At 38.2% G+C, this 27224-nt stretch overlaps 1 protein-coding gene across 1 annotated transcript; it reads left to right on the forward strand.

Moving 5' to 3' along the window:
- The first annotated feature begins 1518 nt into the window (after window positions 1-1518).
- On the forward strand, window positions 1519-25704 carry LOC106912803 (uncharacterized). Its single transcript, XM_088006229.1, has 43 exons — window positions 1519-1626; window positions 1830-2085; window positions 2184-2301; window positions 2648-2738; window positions 2831-2958; window positions 3047-3263; window positions 3620-3745; window positions 3825-3939; window positions 4427-4577; window positions 4672-4779; window positions 4860-4929; window positions 5029-5166; window positions 6055-6219; window positions 6451-6545; window positions 6627-6750; window positions 6844-7099; window positions 7213-7265; window positions 8930-9033; window positions 9408-9562; window positions 9691-9829; window positions 10305-10415; window positions 10601-10780; window positions 10893-11132; window positions 11213-11369; window positions 11758-11871; window positions 12100-18692; window positions 18815-18989; window positions 19416-19663; window positions 19832-20015; window positions 20097-20277; window positions 20384-20565; window positions 20693-20762; window positions 21771-21871; window positions 22678-22709; window positions 22797-22974; window positions 23066-23170; window positions 23272-23312; window positions 23544-23663; window positions 24593-24691; window positions 24779-24907; window positions 24997-25036; window positions 25127-25244; window positions 25358-25704. The coding sequence occupies exons 1-43, from the start codon at window positions 1566-1568 to the stop codon at window positions 25566-25568; spliced, it is 12279 nt and encodes a 4092-aa protein (XP_087862355.1). The 5' UTR covers window positions 1519-1565; the 3' UTR covers window positions 25569-25704.
- The last annotated feature ends 1520 nt before the right edge of the window (window positions 25705-27224 follow it).

The following is a 27224-nucleotide window of genomic DNA, read 5'->3' on the forward strand; positions in this document are numbered from 1 at the left end:
TGTAATGACTTTAATTTACTCATTTGCATGTACTTTTAAGCTATGCTGTGTAATTCAATGAGTAAGTAAATATTCAGTAGACAGCATTAGTGGCAGTTGTATCCGCTGTACTGCAGTACAACCATGCATTATCTACTGTACATATTGGCTTTGACAACTTCTTGATGATTGATTTGAAAATGCATGAGATGCACTGATTTGAATTTTTTAAATGTTATTCTTAATGTTTTAAACATATAATTTGTTAGTTAAAAGTACCAGAATTAGAACTTTTTTGTGCGATTTCATAATTTACTCACACCACGGCTTGTGCAAATGTTGCAGAACTTCACAGTTCAAACTGTTAGAACCTCCAACCTTTATCAAATATGATCCTCAGCTTTATTAGTACTTCAACATATTTACTTTTGAAAATATAGTTGGTGGTGTAATTGCTGCATCACGTGGCTGCATCTTAACGCGTTTCTGACCCGCATCTTGTCTGCCAGCTCACTGCAGAGCGTCCTTTTCCTGTCAAGTCTTTCCCTCTAAACAAACAATTGATACCAACACCTCTTGCACACCTTTGTCTGGAAATGATTTGATTCACTTCAGGCAGAGAATGGCAGCACACACGGATCCACGTTTACATCCACATCCTGCGCCAAATTAATTTCATTTGAGCAACACGACACAAAGGATGTTTTTGTGACTTACTCAAACAATCTCATGAGTCGTGGTTTCAATTTTATTAAAAATAAAAGCAGTTGATTTAAAATTAGTAGAAATGTCCAATTATTTTTAATTAAAAAAAAAAGAAGAAAATGCAACGGTCATGTTTAGTATAAAGGAAGATTAGCTGTACCTTTGTTTGTGCTGCTTAGTTTGTGATTTCTATAAACTCGAACTAATACTTTTGTTGACCAACATTTATCATCTAAGGTTACGTATTCTGTAGAAGTGTTCAAACAGCTCTACTTTCTTTATACCGTCCATCCAAGAAGGTACTTGCCCACCACTTATTCAAGGTTTTTGAAGCTTGTTGTGAACTTAACAGATTTTTTTTTCTACAAAAGGATTTAGTAAAGACTTGACTCAAGTCTTTACTAGATTCTTTTTTGTTAAGAACCAACTCTTTGTTGTTAAAGAATCGTTTCCAAGTCTCACCTATGAATATATTATGAATGTTTCATAGGTGAGACTTAGGTAGCCTAAACCTAAAATAATGACCTTATATAGAAGAAAGATAAATGAAAGTTTACCTTTAAAGATTACAAAAAAACTTTGAATACCTGAAGCAAAAATATTTTAAAAATCATTAAAGACTTTTGGCTTATTTGCTCTGCTGGAGACTGTGTCAACATAATTCTGGACTAGATGAGTGACAAGGAGCTTGATGTTTGATTAAGACAATGCTGCCTTTGTGATAAGATCAGATGACCATACTGACAATATTTATCATCTTGGCATCTCACCAGTAGTCATCAAAAGGTGTTATCAAAACAATGGGCAATATTAATATAAAAGAGCCTCTGCTTCAGCCTCGCTATTCTCTGCTTTGAGACAACAAGCCCACAGTGGCAAGCATGAAGTGGACTGTGGTGTGGTTGTGTTTCCTCAGTTTTGCTGTTGAACTCCAGGCACTGGGTAAGACTGACATCTTTTAAAATCTGACTGCATGGCTGTTTCTGAAATTCATTATATGTTGTTTGTAAATCATGTCCAATGAGTTCTGGCATTTTAAATCTCTTTTTCCCAAAGATAATTACAGTTTAAAACTTAATGTGTAGACATAAAGAGATAACCGTGTTTTCTTTTTTTGTGTGTGTGTGTGTGTTTTACCGTTCTAGCTGACAACCATGTCAACAACATCTGCAGCACTTGGGGCACGCAGCACTTTAAGACCTTTGATGGTGATGTGTACCAGTTTCCTGGCCTGTGTGAGTACAACCTGGTCAAAGGCTGCCGCAAGTCCGAGAATAAGTTTTCTGTGCACATTAGACGAGAAGAAAATGATGGAAACATTACAATAAGTTATGTTGTGGTCACCATCTCTGAAAATACATTCAACCTGACCAAGACTGAGGTCGCTGAAAATGAGAATCCGTAAGTAAAAGACACACATGCAACAACTATACCCCAATTAAGATATTTTACACTGTGTTTGTCATTTAAATCTTCAAACTTATATTCTCTTTTATCAGAGTCACTCTGCCGCACTACAGTGGCGGAGTAAAGGTGGAAGAAAGTACATTTTACATCAAGCTTCGAGCGTCCAAAGTCGGCATTATAGTCATGTGGAACCGTGAAGACGCAGTCATGGTATACATCTTTTTGTTTCTGCCTTCCTTTGAGTCAATTTTTGTTTTCCAAATCAATAAATCACATCAACTGACTGATTACATATAGAGGTCCGGCTTAAAATAAATACATTAGCTCTCCCTGTTGGATGAAACAATTGGAGATACAATAAATCTCTGCTGAGAGGAAATTATGAGATGATAAAAAACTTTTTGGATTGTTGGAAACGTTGGACTTTAACTTAACTGAAGCTTTTAAAACTTTTTGACATTATAGGCACTGTGAAAGAACAGAGACTGACATTTTCTTTCTGATATGAATGATGAAAAATAATGTGAAACATGATCCTCTCTGTTTTGTGCTTCAGGTGGAAGTTTCAAACACATACCAGAACCAAACTTGTGGCCTTTGTGGAGATTACAACGGTGTTCCTGTCTATGATGAGTTCATGGATAATGGTTTGTAGTTTAATGAAATGTGTAAAATGTATTAGAAAATAAAATAAAATCAGTCACATCTTTAATGTTCTTTACTTCATCTGCATGATCAGGTTTTAAAATGACCCCCATTGAGTTTGGAATCAAACACAGAGTCCATCTGCCAAACGATGAATGCAAAGACCCTCATGTGGAAGATGATGAATCAAAGACAAACGTGTCAGATTCATGCAAAGCATTTGTAAGTTTAACTCACCCAGTTTTCCACTAAAAATGTTAAGTAATAACATGGTGACTTTTTGAATTTCATAATTTTTTTCTCACTACAGCAAACCATCTGTGAACAAATATTTCACGGGGATTCCTGGAGTTCATGCGCCGCCCTGATTAGTGCTGAAGCTTTCATCCAGGCATGCGTGGTAGACATGTGTGCCTGTAACAACGGTACCAGTGATTTGTGTGTCTGCAGCACAATGTCTGAGTTTTCTCGTCAGTGTTCGCACGCAGGAGGACAACCACCCAACTGGAGAAGGCCTGATTTCTGTGGTATGATTCATGTTTGTCTCTTTATTCTAATTCACAGAATAACGAGTACAAGAAGAAATATTACAGAAACAAACCACAAAAGGATAATGTTTATCATTTCGAAGGATGACAATGTCATTTCAGTCTTTCTCAGTGTCTGTTTATAATTGTGGTTAAGCGCTATAAAGGTTAAAGCCTGTCAGATTGTCATATATTTTATACAGTGTTAAATATATTAAAAATCTATGCATAGCATTCAAATTTGCCCGAAGTGACATCAAATTTTATTTAAAAAAAATTCCTGTATGATATTCTGCCTAATTGCTTCTATGCTTCTTACTACTGCTCTTTATTTATGGCCCCATCTATCATCACAGGTAAACAGTGTCCCTACAACATGAGGTTTGAAGAAAGTGCTTTTCCTTGCATGGATACTTGCACACATCAGGACACCAGATTAGTGTGTGAGGACCACAAAACAGACGGCTGCTTTTGTCCTCCTGGTTAGTTCTCTTCACATGTAAAATGTGTATTCTGCCATTGTTAATTCACCTTCACACAATGAAACTGTTTTTCTCTCAGGAACGGTGTTTGATGATATTTCTGAGAGGGGCTGCATCCCTCGGTCTGAGTGTCAGTGCAGGCATGACAGAATCTACGACTCCGGAGAGGTTTACCGTCATGAAAATACAAACTGGTATGTTTCAAGATGTCTACCAAATGTCTTCTTGGTGGTAAATTTAGCTTTTTTTGTTACAGTGCTGGCAGAATTCCATAAAACATACATTAAAACAATAAATCTTAATGTATTTTATTGGTATTTTATACAATAAGCCAAGGCAAACTTGCGTAATTTTGAAATGGATGAAAACTTACAGAATTCATCACATATTCAAAAGTAAAGTTGTACTCAGCTCACTTTACACTTGTACCTGTTTCTAGCTTGGTACATCAAGAGATTGATGTCTAATTTTTTTCTGTCCATGCTAAACAAAAGCTTCCCCATAGCATGATTCAGTATGATGTGAAGAGTTTGCTATATGAAAACTATGTAGCTTTGTTACTTGTACAACATTTTTAAACTGTTATTTTTCTTCCACTTCACAATAATGTCCTGATTTGTGTCTATCACATAATATGCTTAGAAAATGTAAATAAGTGTAATGCAGATTTGTGTTTTTCAGTACTTGTTCAGAGGGGAAGTGGGAGTGTGAGACTTTCGAGAGACCGGCTACATGTTCAGTTGAGGAAGGTTCACATTTCACAACATTTGATGGTACAACCTATACCTTTCATGGAAATTGTATTTATACCCTGGCCAAGGTGGAGAGCAAGGTAAATAGTGTGTCATTTTTTATTGTTGAGAAATAATACAAACCAGACATGAAAGTGAAAATTTCTCTGTGCTCAAATGTTTTATATATTTCAGGATGGAGTAAGTCCAAACTTTACTATTCGGGCCCATTTGGATCAGTGTGCACAAAAAAGAGCTGATATTTGTCTAAAGGCTCTTAAAATCCATCTGGACACAGATAATGTGAGTAAAATACAGTATTTATATTCTCAGTTCACACTAATATCTACAGATCACTCATAATTGCTTCTGTCTTTCTACAGGTATTAATGTTTACATCTGAGGGAAAAGTTCAACAGAATATGGAGGACATCAGTTTGCCATATTACTCAGGTGGGTCTGATGAGAAGCAAGCTTTAATTGAGCTCCTTTTTTCAGGAATGGACTTTCTATTTGTGTAACATCAGGTGATTTTTCTGACATTATTTACAGGGGACATCAGAATATTTCATGCTTCATCCTTTCATATCTTGCTCAACGCCAAGTTTGGCCTCCAAATTCAGATCCAGCGTGTTCCTGTGATGCAAGTCTACATCAGTCTGGAAAGCAGCTACAAAGAAAAGACAAGTGGTGAGTTTTATGTTTTCCTCTAACTTAGCCAACTTCCTTTATAGACCATATGCTATATGATAATCAGAACCACACAGGGTTCTTATGCAGTCAGGAATTACATGGGAAAGAGTAGCATTTCATTTCAGTGTTTAAAGATTGTGGGAATGTATGGAAAAAATAGAAGGATTGAAAAATATTTGCAGACTTTATTCTTTCATAATTTTTTTTCTTGTGCTCCTTCTTCCTTTTCTGCCTCTGTCCTATCTTTATTACGTCTTCATTTCTTACTTTCTTGGGTCTATCCTTCCTTTGTCTCATTTCCTCTGTCCTTCTATGCTTTCTTCTTCTTTCCTTGCTTTTGTCATTCCTTCCTTTATTGTTTCCACCTTTTTTGATGTACCACTATCCTTCTTTCCAGGTGTAATAATATCAAGCATCTTTTCACAGTGATGTAAATTAGCAGTGTGAATTAAAACAGATTAGAGTGAAAAAAAAATTTTTTTTTGCAAACTACTGTTATGTTGAGGGTTCCGTTTATGTGTCCCACTTCAAAAGCGTTGGTGGCAAAAAAGCTGGATGTGGCGATCCGGGCCTTGAGATTAATATATGTGAACTAGAATGTACCTTATCTGTTTGTCAATCTGTCAAAAATATAGACTAATAAAATGGTATATTTATTACACTGCTAAAATAAGACAAAACAAGTACAGTAATTAACATTCATAACTATGTTATTTGAAAAATTATTGTGAAATTAATAAAATATATTTCACAGTAGAGGTAATGCAACCCGAAACACATGAAAAACCTCAAGAATCAAACGTTCAAGACAAAAAATAAAGAAATTTTCCCCCAGTTTGGATACTTCAGAGACTAAGCAGTTGTTGTTCTGAACATGTTCCTCAGGTTTATGTGGAAACTACAACATGGCTTTGAATGATGATATGAAGACTCCTCAAGGGTGCCAAGAAGGAACTGCATTAAGTTTTGGTAACTCTTGGAAGGCCGACCACACATGCCCAGATGCAAGCAAAGAACTTGATAGACCCTGTTCCATCAGCATGGAAACTGGTAAAAAGAAAAAATTTAACAATTGTTTTTGTTTTTTTTAATCAAATGAAAACCATTGTACTATTCTATTTAACAGTAAAGCTTTTCTTTTGTTGCTTTATGAGTATATATATATATATATATATATATATATATATATTTTTTTTTTTTTTTATTATTATTTTTTTTTATTTGTATTCAGTATATTCCAGGTTACTGGAAGTGTAAAAATATTTGTACATTTTATTGTAGAGAATTATGCCAGACACTGGTGCGAAATGCTCAGAAATCCAAATGGTACATTTGTAAATTGCCATTCAGAGGTGAATCCTGACTATTACTACAAGGTACAACAACAACCTCTTTTTTCAGATTTTAATTCCGTTTTATTGGACTATAATATTGTTAAAGTGTTCTTTTCTCTGCAGCGCTGCCTTTACTCCACCTGCAGCTGTGAGAAAAGCGAGGACTGCTTATGTGCTGTCTTCACCTCTTATGGTCGAGCTTGTGCAGCAAAGGGAAAGTTTGTGACAGATTTTGGAGACCAATGTGGTAATGTGCCTTTAAGTTTCATGACAACACATTAACCGTCATATGTAAGTCTTGTAACAGCCAGGTAATCTTCCCACATTATCCACAAAACAGAGAAACACACAAAGAGCTGTCCATCATCTCAGATCTTCACTTACAATCACCGGAGATGCCAGCTGACTTGTAGTTCACTGAGCTCAGATCAGCGGAGCTGCACTTCACATTTCTTGCCTGTGGTTGGCTGTTTCTGCCCTGATGGTCTCTATCTGAATGAAAAAGACACTTGTGTACCCAAAGAAGAATGTTCCTGTTCCCATAAAGGAGAATACATTGAGGCAGGAAAGTCTCTCAACATTGATACTGAGCACTGGTGAGTCAGAAGAAACCTTAAATAATATGGTTACTCACATTTTTTTCCTCCCAGTAACTAGCATTGATGCTACATATGTGTTTCATTGTGAATCTTTCGATGCTTTTCCCAAGTGTTTGCGACGATGGAAAGCTTCACTGCCATCCCCGGAAAAACGAGTCCTTTGGTAAGTCACTAGGTCATTCATTTCCTTGCTTTCCCATAGGACCAGGGGTGAAAGTAAGGGGGTACGGAGGGGTACTCCGTACCCCCAAAAGATTTAGCGGGGGTACGCAGTACCCTCAAGAAAATGGAGCGGCTGTCTGCTGTAAAGAATCAGCAGGTGCACGCAGCCGTGAGTGCGACCGCTGATTAGACATGACTGACTGGTTATTCTAACAATGACCAGTCTAAAACAGTGGTTTTTAACCTTTTTTGAAGTACCAAACCCACCAGTTTCATATTAACATTCACTGAACCCTTCTAATAAGTAAAAATATCGCCTGCGCTGCTGGAAACTGTTGAGCGGAGGGGGAGGGGGGAGGTACGTGCTCCTCCGCAGCACTGATTGGCTCAGCAATGTAACGTGATCCTTTGCAGCAAGTGATGGCAAAGCAGGGCGTCATCACGACTTTACACAAGTGTGTCTTTACCTCCGCGGAAGAGGCTCCGCCGAACCCCTGGGGTTCGATCGAACCCAGGTTAAGAACCACTGGTCTAAAACATGACTTAATAAGTTAATAAATAGATTTTTCCTCACTTCATATTGTTTCTGAACTGTTCGTGATATGATAGACCCTCAATTCTCCACCTTTTGCCCCCCTCGGAGTTCGAAGCTTTCGTCAACTGCCAGCCTTTAAAGGTACTCCGCTACAACATTGTTTGTTACAAAATATCCAAAGTAGAAGCAAAGAGAGATGAACTAATTGTATTTCATGTAATTAGGTTCAATTTCAACAACACATCGCAGCTTGAGAACACCGCTATGACCAGAGATTTCATTTAATTTAACATGAGTGCTTGCGCGTTTATCTCCAAAACACAGTGGTTGCCAAGAGGATTGGTGCGTTCGATTAAATAGACTGGGTCATTTTGCAAAGGTGGTGCACTAATACTAAAAACCTCCGCTTGCTTTGGGACAGGACGAACAATAAATCATTTACCATCTACAAACCTTTACATAAAAACCGCGAGAACAACTAAATTGTTAAAATTTTCAAACGAAATCGAAACTTGACCAGCATGCAGAGAAAAATAACGTCCTTATTCAAAAGAAAAGACAGGGAGACCGGAGCTGAGAAGATACCCGACAAAATAAAAATAAAAAAACTGCTGATGAAGATTTTGAGCAATCTGAGAGTCAGGGTGAGGAGACGCCACATCACGAAGATGAAGTGGAAGCCGCTTCAGAACAAACAGGTCATTATGCTAGGCCTACTCATTATCCTTCTGCCTGGACACAGGAACAATATAACCAGTTTATATTGTAGGCTACCTGGCCTACCAGGTAGCCTGCCAGGTAGGCTACCTGGTAGGCTGGTACCAGGCTGGTAGGCTGCCTGGTAGGCAACAGGTCAGTTGTACCTGTTGCCTACCACACAGGTAGGCAACAGTTGCATTGTCAGCATAGGCTACAGCTGACAATAAAAAAGTGTATATATATATATATATATATATATATATATATATATAGAGAGAGAGAGAGAGAGAGAGAGAGAGAGAGAGAAAGAGAGAGAGAGAGATTTTTTTTGTGATAGTACCCCCAAGAATTTAAAACTACTTTCACCCCTGCATAGGACTGGTACTGGTGTAATCTTGTGAAATGTGAACAAGTACATTCTGTTTGTACAGCATGTCCTGCTTCAAAAGTGTACTTCAACTGCTCCTCTACAAGCGCCAAGACCCTTGGACCACAATGTGCTAGAAGTTGCATGAATCTGATTGACAATATTTGTGTGAGTTTTTGTCTTGTTAATCTTTGACGAGGATCAGAACTCCTAATATATATTTTTTCATTTTTAACAATATGTGGACCTTTTATGCACCACTGAAATGTGCTTTGTGAACATGTTGGTCAGCTTGTGTGAGTATTTTCAAACTGACTAACCAAAAATGAATACTGGTTAAACAAGGGTCACTAAAATAGACCAAATGTCGCATGTGGTTTTGTACTGCTGTCTTTCACAGGCTGTAGATCTCTTGAGACAGTAAAATAGCTTTAATTTAATGTTGGTTGAGGTAGGCTCACTCAATAAATTAATGTTTACAGTGAAAGATATCAACTATTTCTGAGTACTTTTGAATAACTGTATACATATTATCTCCCCAGGATACATCAGAATGTGTCTCTGGCTGCATGTGTCCTCCTGACCAGCTTGATGATGGCAAAGGCTCCTGTGTGAAAAATGAAAGTGAATGTCCATGCCAGCACAATGGTAAATTCTATAAACCTGAAGGGACATTTCATCAAGATTGCAACCTCTGGTAAATAACTATACTACTTGTGCTGCATTTCTTTATAGACTGAAAACAATTTTCTGTTGATCATTTTAAGTTTGACTTTGATGCATTTAATAATTCTGCTTAATTCTATACATTTGTTATATATTTAGTACTTGCAGAGGTGGAAAGTGGATATGCACAATGAACAATTGTTCACAGAGCTGCATTATTTATGGAAGTGGACATCACAGAACATTTGACATGCGACAATATGAGTTTCAAGGACATTGTTCTTATGTTGCTATCAAGGTAAGCTAATGCAAAAACACTTCTAAAAAGCATTTGTCTGCAGCTGGGATTTGATTATTAGGAATTAAATGGGATTATTTAATGAATGAATAATGGAAATATTACTGCACAGCAGCTGGAAGGAGATTACTTGGTAAAATACAGATACTGGCTATCAGACAATGGATCTTTGTTAGTAAAGGATGACTCAGTACTTTGTGCACATCAACAAATTAAAGGGAAAGTCTAAGAATCAAGCAGACCTTTGTGTTTGAAATGATTTAATAAATTTAGGTATGAGCTTAAAACTAAATATCAATTTTTCCTGAAAACGCATTTGCGTACGCAGCCACATTAATATGAGAGTCTGACAGCATGTTCTTTTGAGGAGCAATTTATGTGTGTAGTATTCTTAGTTTGTGGGGTTTAATTAATTTACTTATTTGTTCATTATCTGTTCTCTTGAGCACAACTTAAATAACCTATTTTTGTTCAGAATAATTGTTTTAATAAAACAGCAGAGAGTGACATTGAAGTCATCACAGAAGATGAACCATGTGGATCCACAGGCACAACATGTTCCAAAACTGTCAGAATTCAGCTTGGGGTAAGGCAAAATGCAAAGACACAAAATGCTTTCCCCAACCTTAACAACTCCTTCAAGTACCTTTAGGTATCAAAACAGATAATACATAATCAAATACTAAAAATATTGAAATATTGAAAAAAAAAAGTTTTTTATTTGTTTTGGGGTTTTTTTAATACAAAACTTAAATATTCTTTATATTTCAGAGAAATGTGATCACCCTCTCAGATGGAACATATAAACAGGAAGTTTTGGAAAATGGCACACGCATAAGATATAAAATAATAAATCGGGGCTTTTATATTGTGCTAGCTTCTGATATCGGTCTAACTGTAATTTGGGATCGCAAAACATATTTTGTTATCCAGCTGGAATCACAATTCATGGTGAGTCTCAGCAACTGATTATAAGAACAAAGTACAAACTTGCCAATGTTGAGGCTGATATTAAAACATGGTATTAAATATGCCAATGACTGACTTGTTACTGTTTGTGCAGGGCGAAGTGTGTGGCCTGTGCGGAAACTTTGATGGTAACGGAGAGAACGACTTCACCACCCGAAGTGGGTTGGTAGTGAGCAGCCCACTAGAGTTTGCAAACAGCTGGAAAGGGGACAGCTCTTGCTCAGATGTGGATAAGCTTGTTGACGCTTGTGAAGAAGCACACCATCGAGACCACTGGGCAAAAATGAAGTGCAACATCATAAATGGAGACACATTCAAAGACTGCCACTCCAAGGTACTACAGTGGTTGTGTGTGGAGTGAAGATGTTGCACTAAAAGTACAAAAACAATACATAATTTTGCATGCCTAAACAGGTAGAACCCACTCCGTTCTATGAAAACTGTGTGAAAGACACATGTGCCTGTGACACTGGAGGGGACTGTGAGTGTTTCTGTTCAGCTGTTGCAGCTTACGCACAAGCTTGCAATGAAGCTGATGTTTTGATTTCATGGAGAACTCCGGAAATCTGTCGTAAGTAAACAATATCTTCTTGAACTTTTTTTTTAAGTTTGATACCTAGTAAAGAAATAAACTGTTACTGGACAGATAACTTAAGCACAGTTATAGTAAAAAAAACAAGAAATATTACGACACAAAAGTATGGTTGCTTTAATTTTTATTAGCAATTGAGTCAATAATGAAGTCGGGACAAACTCTAAAAACAAACATACCTATGGTCTATAAAATTATTGAAAAGGAAAGGAGCAACACTGCTTTCTAGATTTTTCATCAAAAAACAAAATACTCTAATATTTGTTATTAGAGTATTTTATTTTATGAGATGATATTGTGGTTTTAAAAGAAGATCACATTTTAAGTTGCCAGTTTTTTAAGTATTGTTTCTGCACTTTATTTTTAGCTGTCTTTTGTGATTACTACAATCATGGTGATTGCTTATGGCACTACAGTTCTGGGACTCCAGATGAATACCTGACTTGTTCAAATTATTTTCAACATGTTCCAAAGCTTGAAGGTAAGTTGTGATTTAAGGCTTTCTGAAACCACAAATAATGATTATTAAAAATGGATAAATTCAAGCTACCCATTAGGCTGACTTTATGAGGAAAATAAAAGATTATTGTAAGCAAAATGATTTAACACGACAAAAAATAAAAGCATTTATATTTCTTGTGAAAGCAATGTTTAGCATATTACCATATTATAAACAAAATGCTTACAAAGATAATGTTGCTATTTTCAGGTTGTTACCCTCATTGCCCAGAATATGCCAGAGCTTTTGATGAGGAAACAAAGCAATGTATAAGATGTGGGCAAACCGAACCAACTACAAGTCCACCCACTACAACAAACACTGCTACCACCACAGAATCAACAACAGAATTCACAACTAAAACTGAAACACCAACTACAACCTCAACAATTACAACTACAACTCCCACCACATCAACTGAGTCTACAACTGTAACATATCCTACTACAACCACCACTCCCCCCACAGAATCCACAACACCAACACAATCTACCACTACAACTGAAACACCTACTACGACCCCAACAACCACAACTACCACCACATCAACTGAGTCTACAACCAAACCAACTGGAACCACAGAATCTTCTACACCATCAACTAAGTCTACAACTGTAACATATCCTACTACCACCACCACTCCAACCACAGAATCCACAACACCAACAAAATCTACCACTAGAACTGAAACACCTACTACGACCCCAACTACCACAACTACCACCACATCAACTGAGTCTACAACCAAACCAACTGGAACCACAGAATCTACTACACCATCAACCAAGTCTACAACTGTAACATATCCTACTACAACCACCACTCCCTCCACAGAATCCACAACACCCACGCAATCTACCACTACAACTGAAACACCAACTACAACCCCAACAACCACAACTACCACCACATCAACTGAGTCTACAACCAAACATACTGGAACAACAGAATCTACTACACCATCAACCAAGTCTACAACTGTAACATATCCTACTCCAACCACCACTCCCTCCACAGAATCCACAACACCAACACATTCTACCACTACAACTGAAACACCAACTACAACCCCAACAACCACAACTACCACCACATCAACTGAGTCTACAACCAAACATACTGGAACAACAGAATCTACTACACCATCAACCAAGTCTACAACTGTAACATATCCTACTACAACCACCACTCCCCCCACAGAATCCACAACACCAAGACCTTCTACCACTACAACTGAAACACCAACTACAACCCCAACAACCACAACTACCACCACATCAACTGAGTCTACAACCAAACCAACTGGAACCACAGAATCTTCTACACCATCAACTAAGTCTACAACTGTAACATATCCTACTACAACCACCACTCCAACCACAGAATCCACAACACCAAGACCTTCTACAACTACAACTGAAACACCAACTACAACCCCAACAACCACAACTACCACCACATCAACTGAGTCTACAACCAAACCTACTGGAACCACAGAATCTACTACACCATCAACAAAGTCTACAACTGTAACATATCCTACTCCAACCACCACTCCCCCCACAGAATCCACAACACCAACACATTCTACCACTACAACTGAAACACCAACTACAACCCCAACAACCACAACTACCACCACATCAACTGAGTCTACAACCAAACCTACTGGAACCACAGAATCTACTACCCCATCAACCAAGTCTACAACTGTAACATATCCTACTACAACCACCACCACTCCCCCTACAGAATCCACAACACCAACACAATCTACCACTACAACTACAACCCCAACAACCACAACTACCACCACATCAACTGAGTCTACAACCAAACCTACTGGAACCACAGAATCTACTACACCATCAACCAAGTCTACAACTGTAACATATCCTACTACAACCACCACTCCCCCCACAGAATCCACAACACCCACGCAATCTACCACTACAACTGAAACACCAACTACAACCCCAACTACCACAACTACCACCACATCAACTGAGTCTACAACCAAACCAACTGGAACCACAGAATCTACTACACCATCAACTAAGTCTACAACTGTAACATATCCTACTACAACCACGACTCCCCCCACAGAATCCACAACACCAAGACCTTCTACCACTACAACTGAAACACCAACTACAACCCCAACAACCACAACTACCACCACATCAACTGAGTCTACAACCAAACCAACTGGAACCACAGAATCTACTACACCATCAACTAAGTCTACAACTGTAACATATCCTACTACAACCACCACTCCAACCACAGAATCCACAACACCAAGACCTTCTACAACTACAACTGAAAGACCAACTACAACCCCAACAACCACAACTACCACCACATCAACTGAGTCTACAACCAAACCTACTGGAACCACAGAATCTACTACACCATCAACAAAGTCTACAACTGTAACATATCCTACTCCAACCACCACTCCTCCCACAGAATCCACAACACCAACACATTCTACCACTACAACTGAAACACCAACTACAACCCCAACAACCACAACTACCACCACATCAACTGAGTCTACAACCAAACATACTGGAACCACAGAATCTACTACACCATCAACCAAGTCTACAACTGTAACATATCCTACTACAACCACCACTCCCCCCACAGAATCCACAACACCAAGACCTTCTACCACTACAACTGAAACACCAACTACAACCCCAACAACCACAACTACCACCACATCAACTGAGTCTACAACCAAACCTACTGGAACCACGGAATCTACTACACCATCAACCAAGTCTACAACTGTAACATATCCTACTACAACCACCACTCCCCCCACAGAATCCACAACACCCACGCAATCTACCACTACAACTGAAACACCAACTACAACCCCAACTACCACAACTACCACCACATCAACTGAGTCTACAACCAAACCAACTGGAACCACAGAATCTACTACACCATCAACTAAGTCTACAACTGTAACATATCCTACTACAACCACCACTCCCCCCACAGAATCCACAACACCAAGACCTTCTACCACTACAACTGAAACACCAACTACAACCCCAACAACCACAACTACCACCACATCAACTGAGTCTACAACCAAACCAACTGGAACCACAGAATCTACTACACCATCAACTAAGTCTACAACTGTAACATATCCTACTACAACCACCACTCCCCCCACAGAATCCACAACACCAAGACCTTCTACCACTACAACTGAAACACCTACTACGACCCCAACAACCACAACTACCACCACATCAACTGAGTCTACAACCAAACCAACTGGAACCACAGAATCTACTACACCATCAACTAAGTCTACAACTGTAACATATCCTACTACAACCACCACTCCAACCACAGAATCCACAACACCAACAAAATCTACCACTAGAACTGAAACACCTACTACGACCCCAACTACCACAACTACCACCACATCAACTGAGTCTACAACCAAACCAACTGGAACCACAGAATCTACTACACCATCAACCAAGTCTACAACTGTAACATATCCTACTACAACCACCACTCCCTCCACAGAATCCACAACACCAACACATTCTACCACTACAACTGAAACACCAACTACAACCCCAACAACCACAACTACCACCACATCAACTGAGTCTACAACCAAACATACTGGAACAACAGAATCTACTACACCATCAACCAAGTCTACAACTGTAACATATCCTACTCCAACCACCACTCCCTCCACAGAATCCACAACACCAACACATTCTACCACTACAACTGAAACACCAACTACAACCCCAACAACCACAACTACCACCACATCAACTGAGTCTACAACCAAACATACTGGAACAACAGAATCTACTACACCATCAACCAAGTCTACAACTGTAACATATCCTACTACAACCACCACTCCCCCCACAGAATCCACAACACCAAGACCTTCTACCACTACAACTGAAACACCAACTACAACCCCAACAACCACAACTACCACCACATCAACTGAGTCTACAACCAAACCAACCGGAACCACAGAATCTTCTACACCATCAACTAAGTCTACAACTGTAACATATCCTACTACAACCACCACTCCAACCACAGAATCCACAACACCAAGACCTTCTACAACTACAACTGAAACACCAACTACAACCCCAACAACCACAACTACCACCACATCAACTGAGTCTACAACCAAACCTACTGGAACCACAGAATCTACTACACCATCAACAAAGTCTACAACTGTAACATATCCTACTCCAACCACCACTCCCCCCACAGAATCCACAACACCAACACATTCTACCACTACAACTGAAACACTAACTACAACCCCAACAACCACAACTACCACCACATCAACTGAGTCTACAACCAAACCTACTGGAACCACAGAATCTACTACCCCATCAACCAAGTCTACAACTGTAACATATCCTACTAGAACCACCACCACTCCCCCTACAGAATCCACAACACCAACACAATCTACCACTACAACAACAACCCCAACAACCACAACTACCACCACATCAACTGAGTCTACAACCAAACCTACTGGAATCACAGAATCTACTACACCATCAACCAAGTCTACAACTGTAACATATCCTACTACAACCACCACTCCCCCCACAGAATCCACAACACCCACGCAATCTACCACTACAACTGAAACACCAACTACAACCCCAACTACCACAACTACCACCACATCAACTGAGTCTACAACCAAACCAACTGGAACCACAGAATCTACTACACCATCAACTAAGTCTACAACTGTAACATATCCTACTACAACCACCACTCCCCCCACAGAATCCACAACACCAAGACCTTCTACCACTACAACCGAAACACCTACTACGACCCCAACAACCACAACTACCACCACATCAACTGAGTCTACAACCAAACCAACTGGAACCACAGAATCTACTACACCATCCACCAAGTCTACAACTGTAACATATCCTACTACAACCACCACCACTCCCCCTACAGAATCCACAACACCAGCGCAATCTACCACTACAACTGAAACACCAACTACAACCCCAACAACCACAACTACCACCACATCAACTGAGTCTACAACCAAACCTACTGGAACCACAGAATCTACTACACCATCAACAAAGTCTACAACTGTAACATATACTACTACAACCACCACTCCCCCCACAGAATCCACAACACCAAGACCTTCTACCACTACAACTGAAACACCAACTACAACCCCAACAACCACAACTACCACCACATCAACTGAGTCTACAACCAAACCTACTGGAACCACAGAATCTACTACACCATCAACAAAGTCTACAACTGTAACATATCCTACTACAACCACCACTCCAACCACAGAATCCACAACACCAACACATTCTACCACTACAACTGAAACAGCAACTACAACCCCAACAACCACAACTACCACCACATCAACTGAGTCTACAACCAAACCTACTGGAACCACAGAATCTACTACACCATCAACAAAGTCTACAACTGTAACATATCCTACTCCAACCACCACTCCCCCCACAGAATCCACAACACCAACACATTCTACCACTACAACTGAAACACCAACTACAACCCCAACAACCACAACTACCACCACATCAACTGAGTCTACAACCAAACATACTGGAACCACAGAATCTACTACACCATCCACCAAGTCTACAACTGTAACATATCCTACTACCACCACCACCACTCCCCCTACAGAATCCACAACACCAACGCAATCTACCACTACAACTACAACCCCAACAACCACAACTACCACCACATCAACTGAGTCTACAACCAAACCTACTGGAACCACAGAATCTACTACACCATCAACAAAGTCTACAACTGTAACATATCCTACTACAACCACCACTCCCCCAACAGAATCCACAACACCAAGACCTTCTACGACTACAACTGAAACTCCAACTACAACCCCAACAACCACAACTATCACCACATCAACTGAGTCTACAACCAAACCTACTGGAACCACAGAATCTACTACACCATCAACCAAGTCTACAACTGTAACATATCCTACTACAACCACCACTCCCCCCACAGAATCCACAACACCAACACAATCTACCACTACAACTGAAACACCTACTACAACCCCAACAACCACAACTACCACCACATCAACTGAGTCTACAACCAAACCTACTGGAACCACAGAATCTACTACACCATCAACAAAGTCTACAACTGTAACATATCCTACTACAACCACCACTCCTCCCACAGAATCCACAACACCAACGCAATCTACCACTACAACTGAAACACCAACTGCAACCCCAACAACCACAACTACCACCACATCAACTGAGTCTACAACCAAACCAACTGGAACCACAGAATCTACTACACCATCAACTAAGTCTACAACTGTAACATATCCTACTACAACCACCACTCCTCCCACAGAATCCACAACACCAACACAATCTACCACTACAACTGAAACACCTACTACGACCCCAACAATTACAACTCCCACCACATCAACTGAGACTACAACCAAACCTACTGGAACCACAGAATCTACTACACCATCAACTACGTCTACAACTGTAACATATCCTACTACAACCACCACTCCCCCCACAGAATCCACAACACCAACACAATCTACCACTACAACTGAAACACCAACTACAAGTATAGAATCCACAACACCCTCAACTAAATCTACAAGCAAAACACCTTCTACTACTCTATATGGTTGTCCTAAATGGAATAAAATGGTAAGTTGCATAACTTTAAAAACCCTGAATCAAGCTATTTTTCAACTACTAAATGTTATTCTTTTTAAATATTTTATTTTACTTTGATGATTACCCTGATTATCCTCTTTTCTTTATTACAGCAAAATGAGACCTTTTATTTTTGCAACTGCACCATGGCCAAATGTATTGGAAGCAATACTCTTCAAATTGTGCCCTATGAATGTCCACCCATCAAAAATATAACTTGTTCCAATGGAAAAACTCCTGTTTTGGTATATGATGAATATCAATGCTGCCAACATTATCAATGTGACTGTAAGTTATTTAGTTAAAATCCTTAAGAAATAGACCAAAAACTAAATATTTTGACCACTGAAAAAAGAAACAATACAACAATATATTATAATGATTAATTGTTTGAATCGTAACAGTGATTAGCACAAATAGTGTTGCAAATTGGTTGAAAGTAGCCATTAGCCTATTCAAGCACCACTTCATAGTTCTTTTTCGCAAAGGGATTCTGCCATGCAGCTCAAATAGCTTTTTGCTAATGTGTCATTTCTAGACTCTTTAGGAAAACTGTGGATTTTATTCTTTTTACAATTGGTGTGAGCTATATTTGTGGCATACAGCCTACTTAATCTTAAGCAAGTCGTCATAATATAGTGGCTGATCAATACATTCAGTCAAATGCTTCTGTTTTAAACAGAATAAAGATTTTATTTCTTTTTATCACTCCAGGCGAGTGCAAAGGGTGGGGAGATCGTCATTACAGCACATTTGATGGACTATCCTACAAATACCATGGAAACTGTTCCTATTATTTGATGAAAGAAATTGCACCAAGGGATGACTTGGAAATTTACATTGATAACATGCATTGTGATCCTTTGGAAGATCCTTCATGTCCTCAGTCTTTAAATGTAAACTATGGAGCAGAACATATCAAACTGTCCTATGTTATTCTCAATGGACAACCAGATTTGAAGGTAATACAAGATGATTCCCCTCTGAATATAATACTTTTATACTGATTACAAAAGACAAACAGTATATTGGTCAAGATATGTCTTGACCAATATACAATGTACTTGCATGTGGGATCAAATGTCTGTTTTAGCCTTTTTTTTTATATCTGAATTTTGATTATTTTGCAGGCATTTACGAATGAAGTGAGTCAAAAGCTCCCTTATTGGAAACAAGGTGTTAAAGTGATAAGTACTGGCACTAATTTAGTTTTAGAGATCCTTCGTCTAAATGTGGTTGTTAAATTTGGAAGAACTGGATTTAGTATCAACCTTCCATACAAGTACTTTGGAGGAAACACACAGGGTCATTGTGGTAAGAACTCCCTCTCAGGAGACCATCTGTGTTTATCTTCTGGTTTGAATGTAGATAATGACACTTCAAAATCTGTGATAGGAACTTGCACCAACAGTCAAGGTGATGACTGCTGGCAGTCTGGAGGAACAGTATCAGAAGGTTGCGCTAAAATTGCTGATGGCTGGCTTCTAGAGAAAGATAAAGGCTGCAAGCCTGGAGGAGAACCGCCTTCGGAACCTCCATGCACCGCAAGTCCTGTATGTGAACTCCTTAAGAGCAGGTACTTTGCGACATTGTTCTGTATTTTCTTTATTGTAAATTAGTTTGGAAGCTTTTAAAATCATTATTTTCTCTTGTGATTATTATTCTTTTTCTTTTTCCACCAGTGTCTTTGCTGAATGCCATTCCCGGATCTCTCCAGATAATTACTACAAAGGATGTGTTTCTGATAGCTGCCATGTTCACAACGGAGCGAATGCAGTGGAGTGCTCAAGTTTAGCAACTTATGCTGCTGCCTGCTCTGACGTTGGAGTTTGTATTCACTGGAGGAACCACACTGATCTATGTGGTACAATATTTATTTTTGTCCAAGTGGACATCTTGAAACCAAAAATAAGTTTTTCAAATCTAAATTTTAATTTGTGCTCACAGTTTGATTAAATAAAACAAACTAAATTGTTGTCCTTTACCAACAGCCAGTGACTGCCCATCAGGCAAAATTTATAAACCTTGTGGACCTGCATATCAACCAACTTGTGAGGATAGGTGAGTTATAAAAAATAATTTAACATATAAAGTTATTTCCTCATACTATTATGGCAGGTACTAGTTATTTTTAGTGTAAACAAAAGGAAATTGAACAAAAATTGTGAAAGCAACCCTGATAATTCCTTTTCCTTTTGAATCAAACTTAGTTTATCAGGTGATGCTGATTAAAAAGCTAGATGCTTTGTTATATAAATAAGTAAATATCTGAATATGTTTTAATAGTCCTCAAGTCTTTCTGAGAGTTTTCTCTTGTCTTAGTTACTTACCTCTTTCAATCTGTCAATTCCTCAATTTTGATCAATTCCACCTAATTTGTTTGCTTTTAAAATAAAATAAAAAAACATTCAACTTGCTTTCTTGGTCATTACAATATTCAGCAACATTTAATGTCAAAATTATTCACGCTAAATGTGAATAATTTAAACTCATTTAAAATCATTTTAATCCTCCAATAAGTTTCGACAAGGAAATGAGACCTTATTTATTCTTTGGAGGTGTGTTAAACGATGGTAAATGTAAAAGGAGTATAATCCATCCATCCATTGTCTGTTCCCACTTACCTCTTCAGTGTCAAAGGGGACCTGGTGCCTAATTGCAGGAGTTCTTGAGAAAGACGAGGGTACATCTTGAATAGGATGCCAATCCATCTCCTGACAATATTGACACACACAGCAAAGAATAACCATGAACAAACAATTTATGGGCAATTCAGAGAGAAAATAAATATCTAAAACACTTCTAGACTGTGGAGTACGGAGTGGAAAGTTTAGCTTTTTCTTTAGTCTACAAAGCAGAAGTATTACAATCTGGTTTTCAAGGGCCAGTGTACTGCAACTTTTAGATTTGTCTCATCTTCAGCATACCTCAAAGTGAAACCCATAACTGCAGCATAAATAGCAATATAACTAATAAACCCAGTCAAAGCAAAACACAAACCACTAAAGGAGCAATTAAGATGCAATAAGGAATAATGATTTTTTGTTGTTGTTGTTGTTGTTATTGCAGTCCTAGTGATCCAGGTATGGACTTCACTACAGAGGGCTGCTTTTGTCCTGCAGGGATGAAACTGTTCAGCAGAGAATCAAAAATATGTGTTAAAAATTGTGGTAAGTATGTAATCACAACTCTGAGGGTATGTGTTAGTCTTAAGATTCAAGATCGAATCGTTGGTTCCTTCTGTTTGCTTTTCTAGCTGCCTAACTGGGGTCTTACACATTCTGGCGATGTTTATGAGCTGTCCAAAATAATTTGCAGTTTTTACAACTACTGTTTCCATAAAATTTTAAAATACCAAATCTATATCTGTCAATATTGTGTTCTTAGTGAGAGAAAAATAATCTTCACAACACATCAAAACATTTGTCAATATAACACAGGAGAGCTGCACATTTTGTGACAAAAAATGTGCAGTTTGCAAAATGTAACTGAGCCAAGTTTGCCTTTAAATAAATATCAAAGTGTTTTGTCTAAAATATAACCAACACGCCCAAGACTTGTGCTAACACACAGTATATGAGCTTAACCTATCATATTATTTTGGTTTTCCCTCTCTCTTAAAATATCTAATATGCAGTTTGCTTGCAGCATATTTTTAATTATTGTCCAAAAGGGTACATTTTGGGAGTTTTGTCTCTCTTTGACACATCAATCAACCAATCAATCAATCAATTTTATTTATAAAGGACCCTTCATACTAAAAGCAGCTCAAAATAACTTGTAACATCTTACAAGTTACAAGTATTCACAAAAATCCTATTGGGATTGTCTTTTTCATAACTTTTATTAGGTGTGCAGTACTTGGGGAATTGAAAAGTATCTTAATCCAAGTCACAAATAAAAGTGATTAATTTCAGCATTAGCAATTCGAGAGAGCAGAGACTCACATAATTATGTTTACACTATGTTTTAACAGGCTGCCTTGATCCTAATGGGACGCCCCGGGAGGTGAGCCAAACCTGATTTTCATGTAAAGTCCTCTACTTCTTCCCTTAGGGGTTAAAGTCAACACTTTGGTTTCTTTTTTTTTTTTAGTTCAATGAGACATTTGAATACCAATGTCAGAACTGTGTGTGTGATGAGTCCACCAAAACTGTGATCTGCAAGCCTAAGATGTGCCCACACAGAGATTTACCAAGATGCATGGGTCCAGATTATGTCCTTGTCAATAAAACTGATCCATCAAATCCCTGCTGCATTGACCACATTTGCCGTAAGACATTAGTAATAATGCTGATTACTGTTTGCTGCTCGTTAGTGTTTAAATTAGTAATAAATTGAGTTTTCCTTCTTTGTGTAAACAGAATGTCAGAGCCACGCTTGTCCGGACATCAACATGAACTGTGACGTTGGATTTAAGCCAAACATCACTGTTCCAGAGGGAAAATGCTGTCCAGTACTTCGTTGTGGTGAGTCTATAAAATCAATTTGAACCTGCATAGTGCCAAATGGATAAAGAATCACTTTTAAGGGACCATTTTTTAACATAATTGTTCATTTTCTTTCCTAGTACCTAAAAGAGTCTGTGTGCTAAATGATGTTGAATACCAGGTAAGTGGCAAATGTGTACGGTGTTCTCTTTAACCCTTTTAATCCTACCAATATAAAGGTTCGCATGAGCTTATTTTTACATTTTTGGATGCTGCAGAGCCATTATTTGGAGCATTTCAATAACCAATACATCAATACAATCCTTATATCCAGATCTTTCACAATGTATATGTTATTAATATATAAGTTTTAAATTTGTGGTATAACAATGAATTTATGTGGATTTGTCAGCCCGGTTCTTCTGTTCCTCGCCAAAAATGTGAGAACTGCTTCTGTTCCTCAAACTCTTCATCTGGTGGTCTGATGGAAATAAAGTGCGAGAAGCAGCAGTGTGAAACAACATGCAGAAAGGTGAGGAAGACAATGTAACGCGTATGGGAATGTGGTCACTCTGGTGGGAGAAAGTGTTGACATGAAGTTGAGGTACTACAAATATAAATGAGATTCAAGCATAAGCTGAGATATCTACATGTAAATGCCCACTAATATACTCTGCACCAGTAAACATAGGAACACTGTTAAAGAAATGCCAGCTAATGCTAAAGGAAACTGGATTCAGAATGCATAATACTACATGGACTTTAGTGCTTATTTACAAAAATTAAAACTCACTGCTTTTTTGTGGAAATCAGGCAAGTAAAATACAATATATTGAACAGTTTTCAGCATTTTTTAATAATGTCTCAATTTTCAGTGTGGTGGGCCAATTTCTGTTGTTCAGTTGTAATGTTTGCTGTTGTCAGAAAAAGATAGAAATGAATATTTAACAGTTTCTTAATTAGAGCTTAGAAAAATTATGTTTTGCCAGTGGTTCAACCCTTCACAGCAGTGTTAGTGGGGAAACATAATAGCCATGCCTGGTTTATTTGTAAGCATGTTTAGGTATTGCAATTTCCCCAAGAAAGCCAAGACATGAATCAGATTAAAAATATGTGGCAAGATTCAAATATTGAGGGAGATTGGGCAAAAATTGTAATTGCCACATATGCAAAGCAATATTCCAGAAAAAAACAAACTATTTTCACTGAAGGCTGTTACACAAAGTAGTGACTCTGACTTCACACTTTCTGAATTTTGTTTGTAAAGGTTTAGAAAATTATGTAACATTTCTATTCAATTGTGTACAAGTTTGTCTATTGGAGAAGATCTAAATAAAAAACTTTGTAAATGGGGGTAATTGCTTGAAAAAATGTTAAAAGGGACAAGAGGTGTGAATAAATTTACAAGCAACTGTATTTTAATCTGACCTTCGATTTTATTGAATTTGCTTTTTATTTCAGGGATTCAAATATGTAAAAACCAACTCAGATGATTGCTGTGGGACGTGTGTGCAGACCCAGTGTGTGTTCGTTGTTAATGGCACTGAGACAGCCTTGAAGGTAAACCGAATCATCTCTGTGGGTTTGCATAAATTTTTGTAAGTATAAAACAACCAAGTGTGATGTTATCTGTGTGGTAATTTCCAGGAGGGAGAAACCTGGTCACCACCTGAAAATAAGTGTGAAAGTAAGACTTGTGTTAAGAATGGTGAGACTTTTACAGTCACCAACAAACAAATAATTTGCCCAGCATTCCAAGAGAGCAACTGCAAGAATGTAAGTGCCTGGTTTTATGCATAAACCCACACTGGATCATATACAGAGAAAAATTCAAACTTTTTGTTGATTTTTTGTTTTCTATTCAGGACACGATTCAGACTGCAGCAAATGGTTGCTGCAAAATCTGTGAGTATGATTATTTTCTTTTCTTTAGAGTTAAATACACTGAAACAAGCATAAAAACTGACATTTTTCTTTCCTCTAACATTTTAAAAGGTGTGGAAAAAGAGAAGGCCTGCAGACTGGTTAACCGGACAACTCCTATCAACCACAATGGCTGTCAGTCTGAGTTGAATATGCCGTCATGTGAAGGATCATGCGACACTTTCACCAAGTAAGTATGACATTACTTTTAGTTTTGTCTTCCTCTGGAAAGTCATCAAATCGTTTATTAAGCAGTTGTGATGCATTGAATGTGCTGATTTTTTCTGTCCTTGTTGTTTTCAGGTACTCTGAAGCAGCAGCTGCTATGGAGCATTCCTGCTCCTGCTGTAAGGAGAGACGCGCCAGCAACCGCACTGTTACCCTGGCGTGTGAAGATGGTGCGCACGTCCAGTTCACTTATGTGCATGTGGAGGAGTGCGGCTGTGGGCACACAGAGTGCACCACACCTGCTGCACTGCATGTTCGCAGAAAGCGACGCTTCACACTGCAGTGATACAATCCTCTGTCCTCACATGTGGGATGCAGATGTATCTCCAAGAATCATTTAATTAATCATTAAATCTCTAATAAGGTATTGCATACTTTGTGGAGTTCATTTATCAGTTGATTGAATAAAAGCAAGCATCTAAGTTTCAGTCTCCTGTCTTTAATTATTTTGTTTGTGGCAGTCATCACATATTCTTTACCTGCTTCTATATATTAATGATATTGAAATATTTGAATATTTAAAATTTCAGAATAATAACTTCAGTTCATCTGTTGTTTTGTGGTAGTTGAACAATAAAAAATATCTTTATGTACTTTCACAGCCCTGGGATTGAGGAAAGTGAAACCGATAGGAAAACATATAGGAATTTTGGCAATATTGTCGTCATCTTTATAACATTGATGCAACCAATTAAGGAATTGGGTAGTATCTTTAATCTATCAAAGTTAAAGACATTACGACCTGGAACAGATTATTCATCTCTGACGCTATGTTGCATGACAATAAATCTGCAGGGTTTAAGAAAACTTGCTAAGCCCGGTGGTCGGGGCGTCGAGGCGGTCCACCGGCAGTCCACCGTGTTTTTGTATTAAAAGATGTTAAGTTGACAGGAAATGTAAAAGTATTACTGTTTAACTATATGTTACGGGAAAAGATCTCCAGTGAAATGCTATTTAAACCCACTTGTCTAAAAGCAACAAATTTGCACTTCTGTTTAATCCAAATTAAGTCAGAGGCTCCATCAGGCCCCCAAGAGCTTCAGGGGCCCCATAAATGCTAATATATTAAAACAGACCACAGATACAAATGTAATACTTGTTTATTGAGATTATCAATGTTGTTAAATTTTATTCAATTGTTTAGGCATACATAAATTAAAATTGTTTAATATTAATAGTAATATTAAGATTTCAAGGAGCTGTCAAGTTTACTTTGTAAAACTTCAAAGAACAATATTCATAGTTAGATTGTTTTGTTACCATAGCAACAATCTGATGCTGTGAGTTTAATCTTTGAATTTACAAATTCAATTTAGTAAACTGCGATTATAACTTTAGTAAACTTTAGTAAACTGCGATTATAAAGAAGAAGGGAGTACTAAACTACTCCCTTCTCCCATATTTCACTAAATCTAACACAGAAGCTGTTAGAGGTGCTGTTAGCTGTTAGCAACAAAAGGGGCTCCTAAATCAAATTCTGCTCAAGGCCTCATGCAGCCTTGGACCGGCCCTGCATGATGAGGTATCTGCTGCACTACGTAGAGATGCGCAACAAACGGGAGATTTAATTCAGTGCTGCTAATGTGGCTTTAGTAGCTGTTCTATTTTGTGTCTGTTGAGTTTTTAATCGTCACAGAAACTATTCTGGTTGGTCGAGTTTATGTGACTCGACAGTGTCTGACGGTCACGAGTTTCTCAGATCTCCGTGCGGCCACGCGTATTAACTCTAAGTAGACAACGCATTTGATATGGTTTGATGCATCCTGTAACCGGAAAAATAATACTAAAAATAATAATAAAATAGTATAAAATCAGCGTGATGCGTGACTCCGAGGAGAGCGCTAAAGCTCCTCACCAGGTTGAACCTGCATGATCAGGTTAGCGCTGCTCATTATCCACAAACGCTCCGGCCAACTGGGACCACAGACATAAACTTTACAGG

This window comes from Poecilia mexicana, unplaced genomic scaffold, assembly GCF_051168715.1.
Source record: "Poecilia mexicana isolate PSO_F unplaced genomic scaffold, ASM5116871v1 scaffold_6, whole genome shotgun sequence".
Taxonomy (NCBI): domain Eukaryota; kingdom Metazoa; phylum Chordata; class Actinopteri; order Cyprinodontiformes; family Poeciliidae; genus Poecilia; species Poecilia mexicana.

What these genes read in the sequence shown, in the direction of transcription:
- LOC106912803 (XM_088006229.1), top strand. Translation starts at nt 1,566, where the DNA reads ATGAAGTGGACTGTGGTGTGGTTGTGTTTCCTCAGTTTTGCTGTTGAA. An exon ending in ATGGACAACCAGATTTGAAG is followed by an intron (nt 19,664 to 19,831) that starts GTAATACAAGAT and finishes ATTATTTTGCAG; the next exon opens with GCATTTACGAATGAAGTGAG. An exon ending in TCATGCGACACTTTCACCAA is followed by an intron (nt 25,245 to 25,357) that starts GTAAGTATGACA and finishes TGTTGTTTTCAG; the next exon opens with GTACTCTGAAGCAGCAGCTG.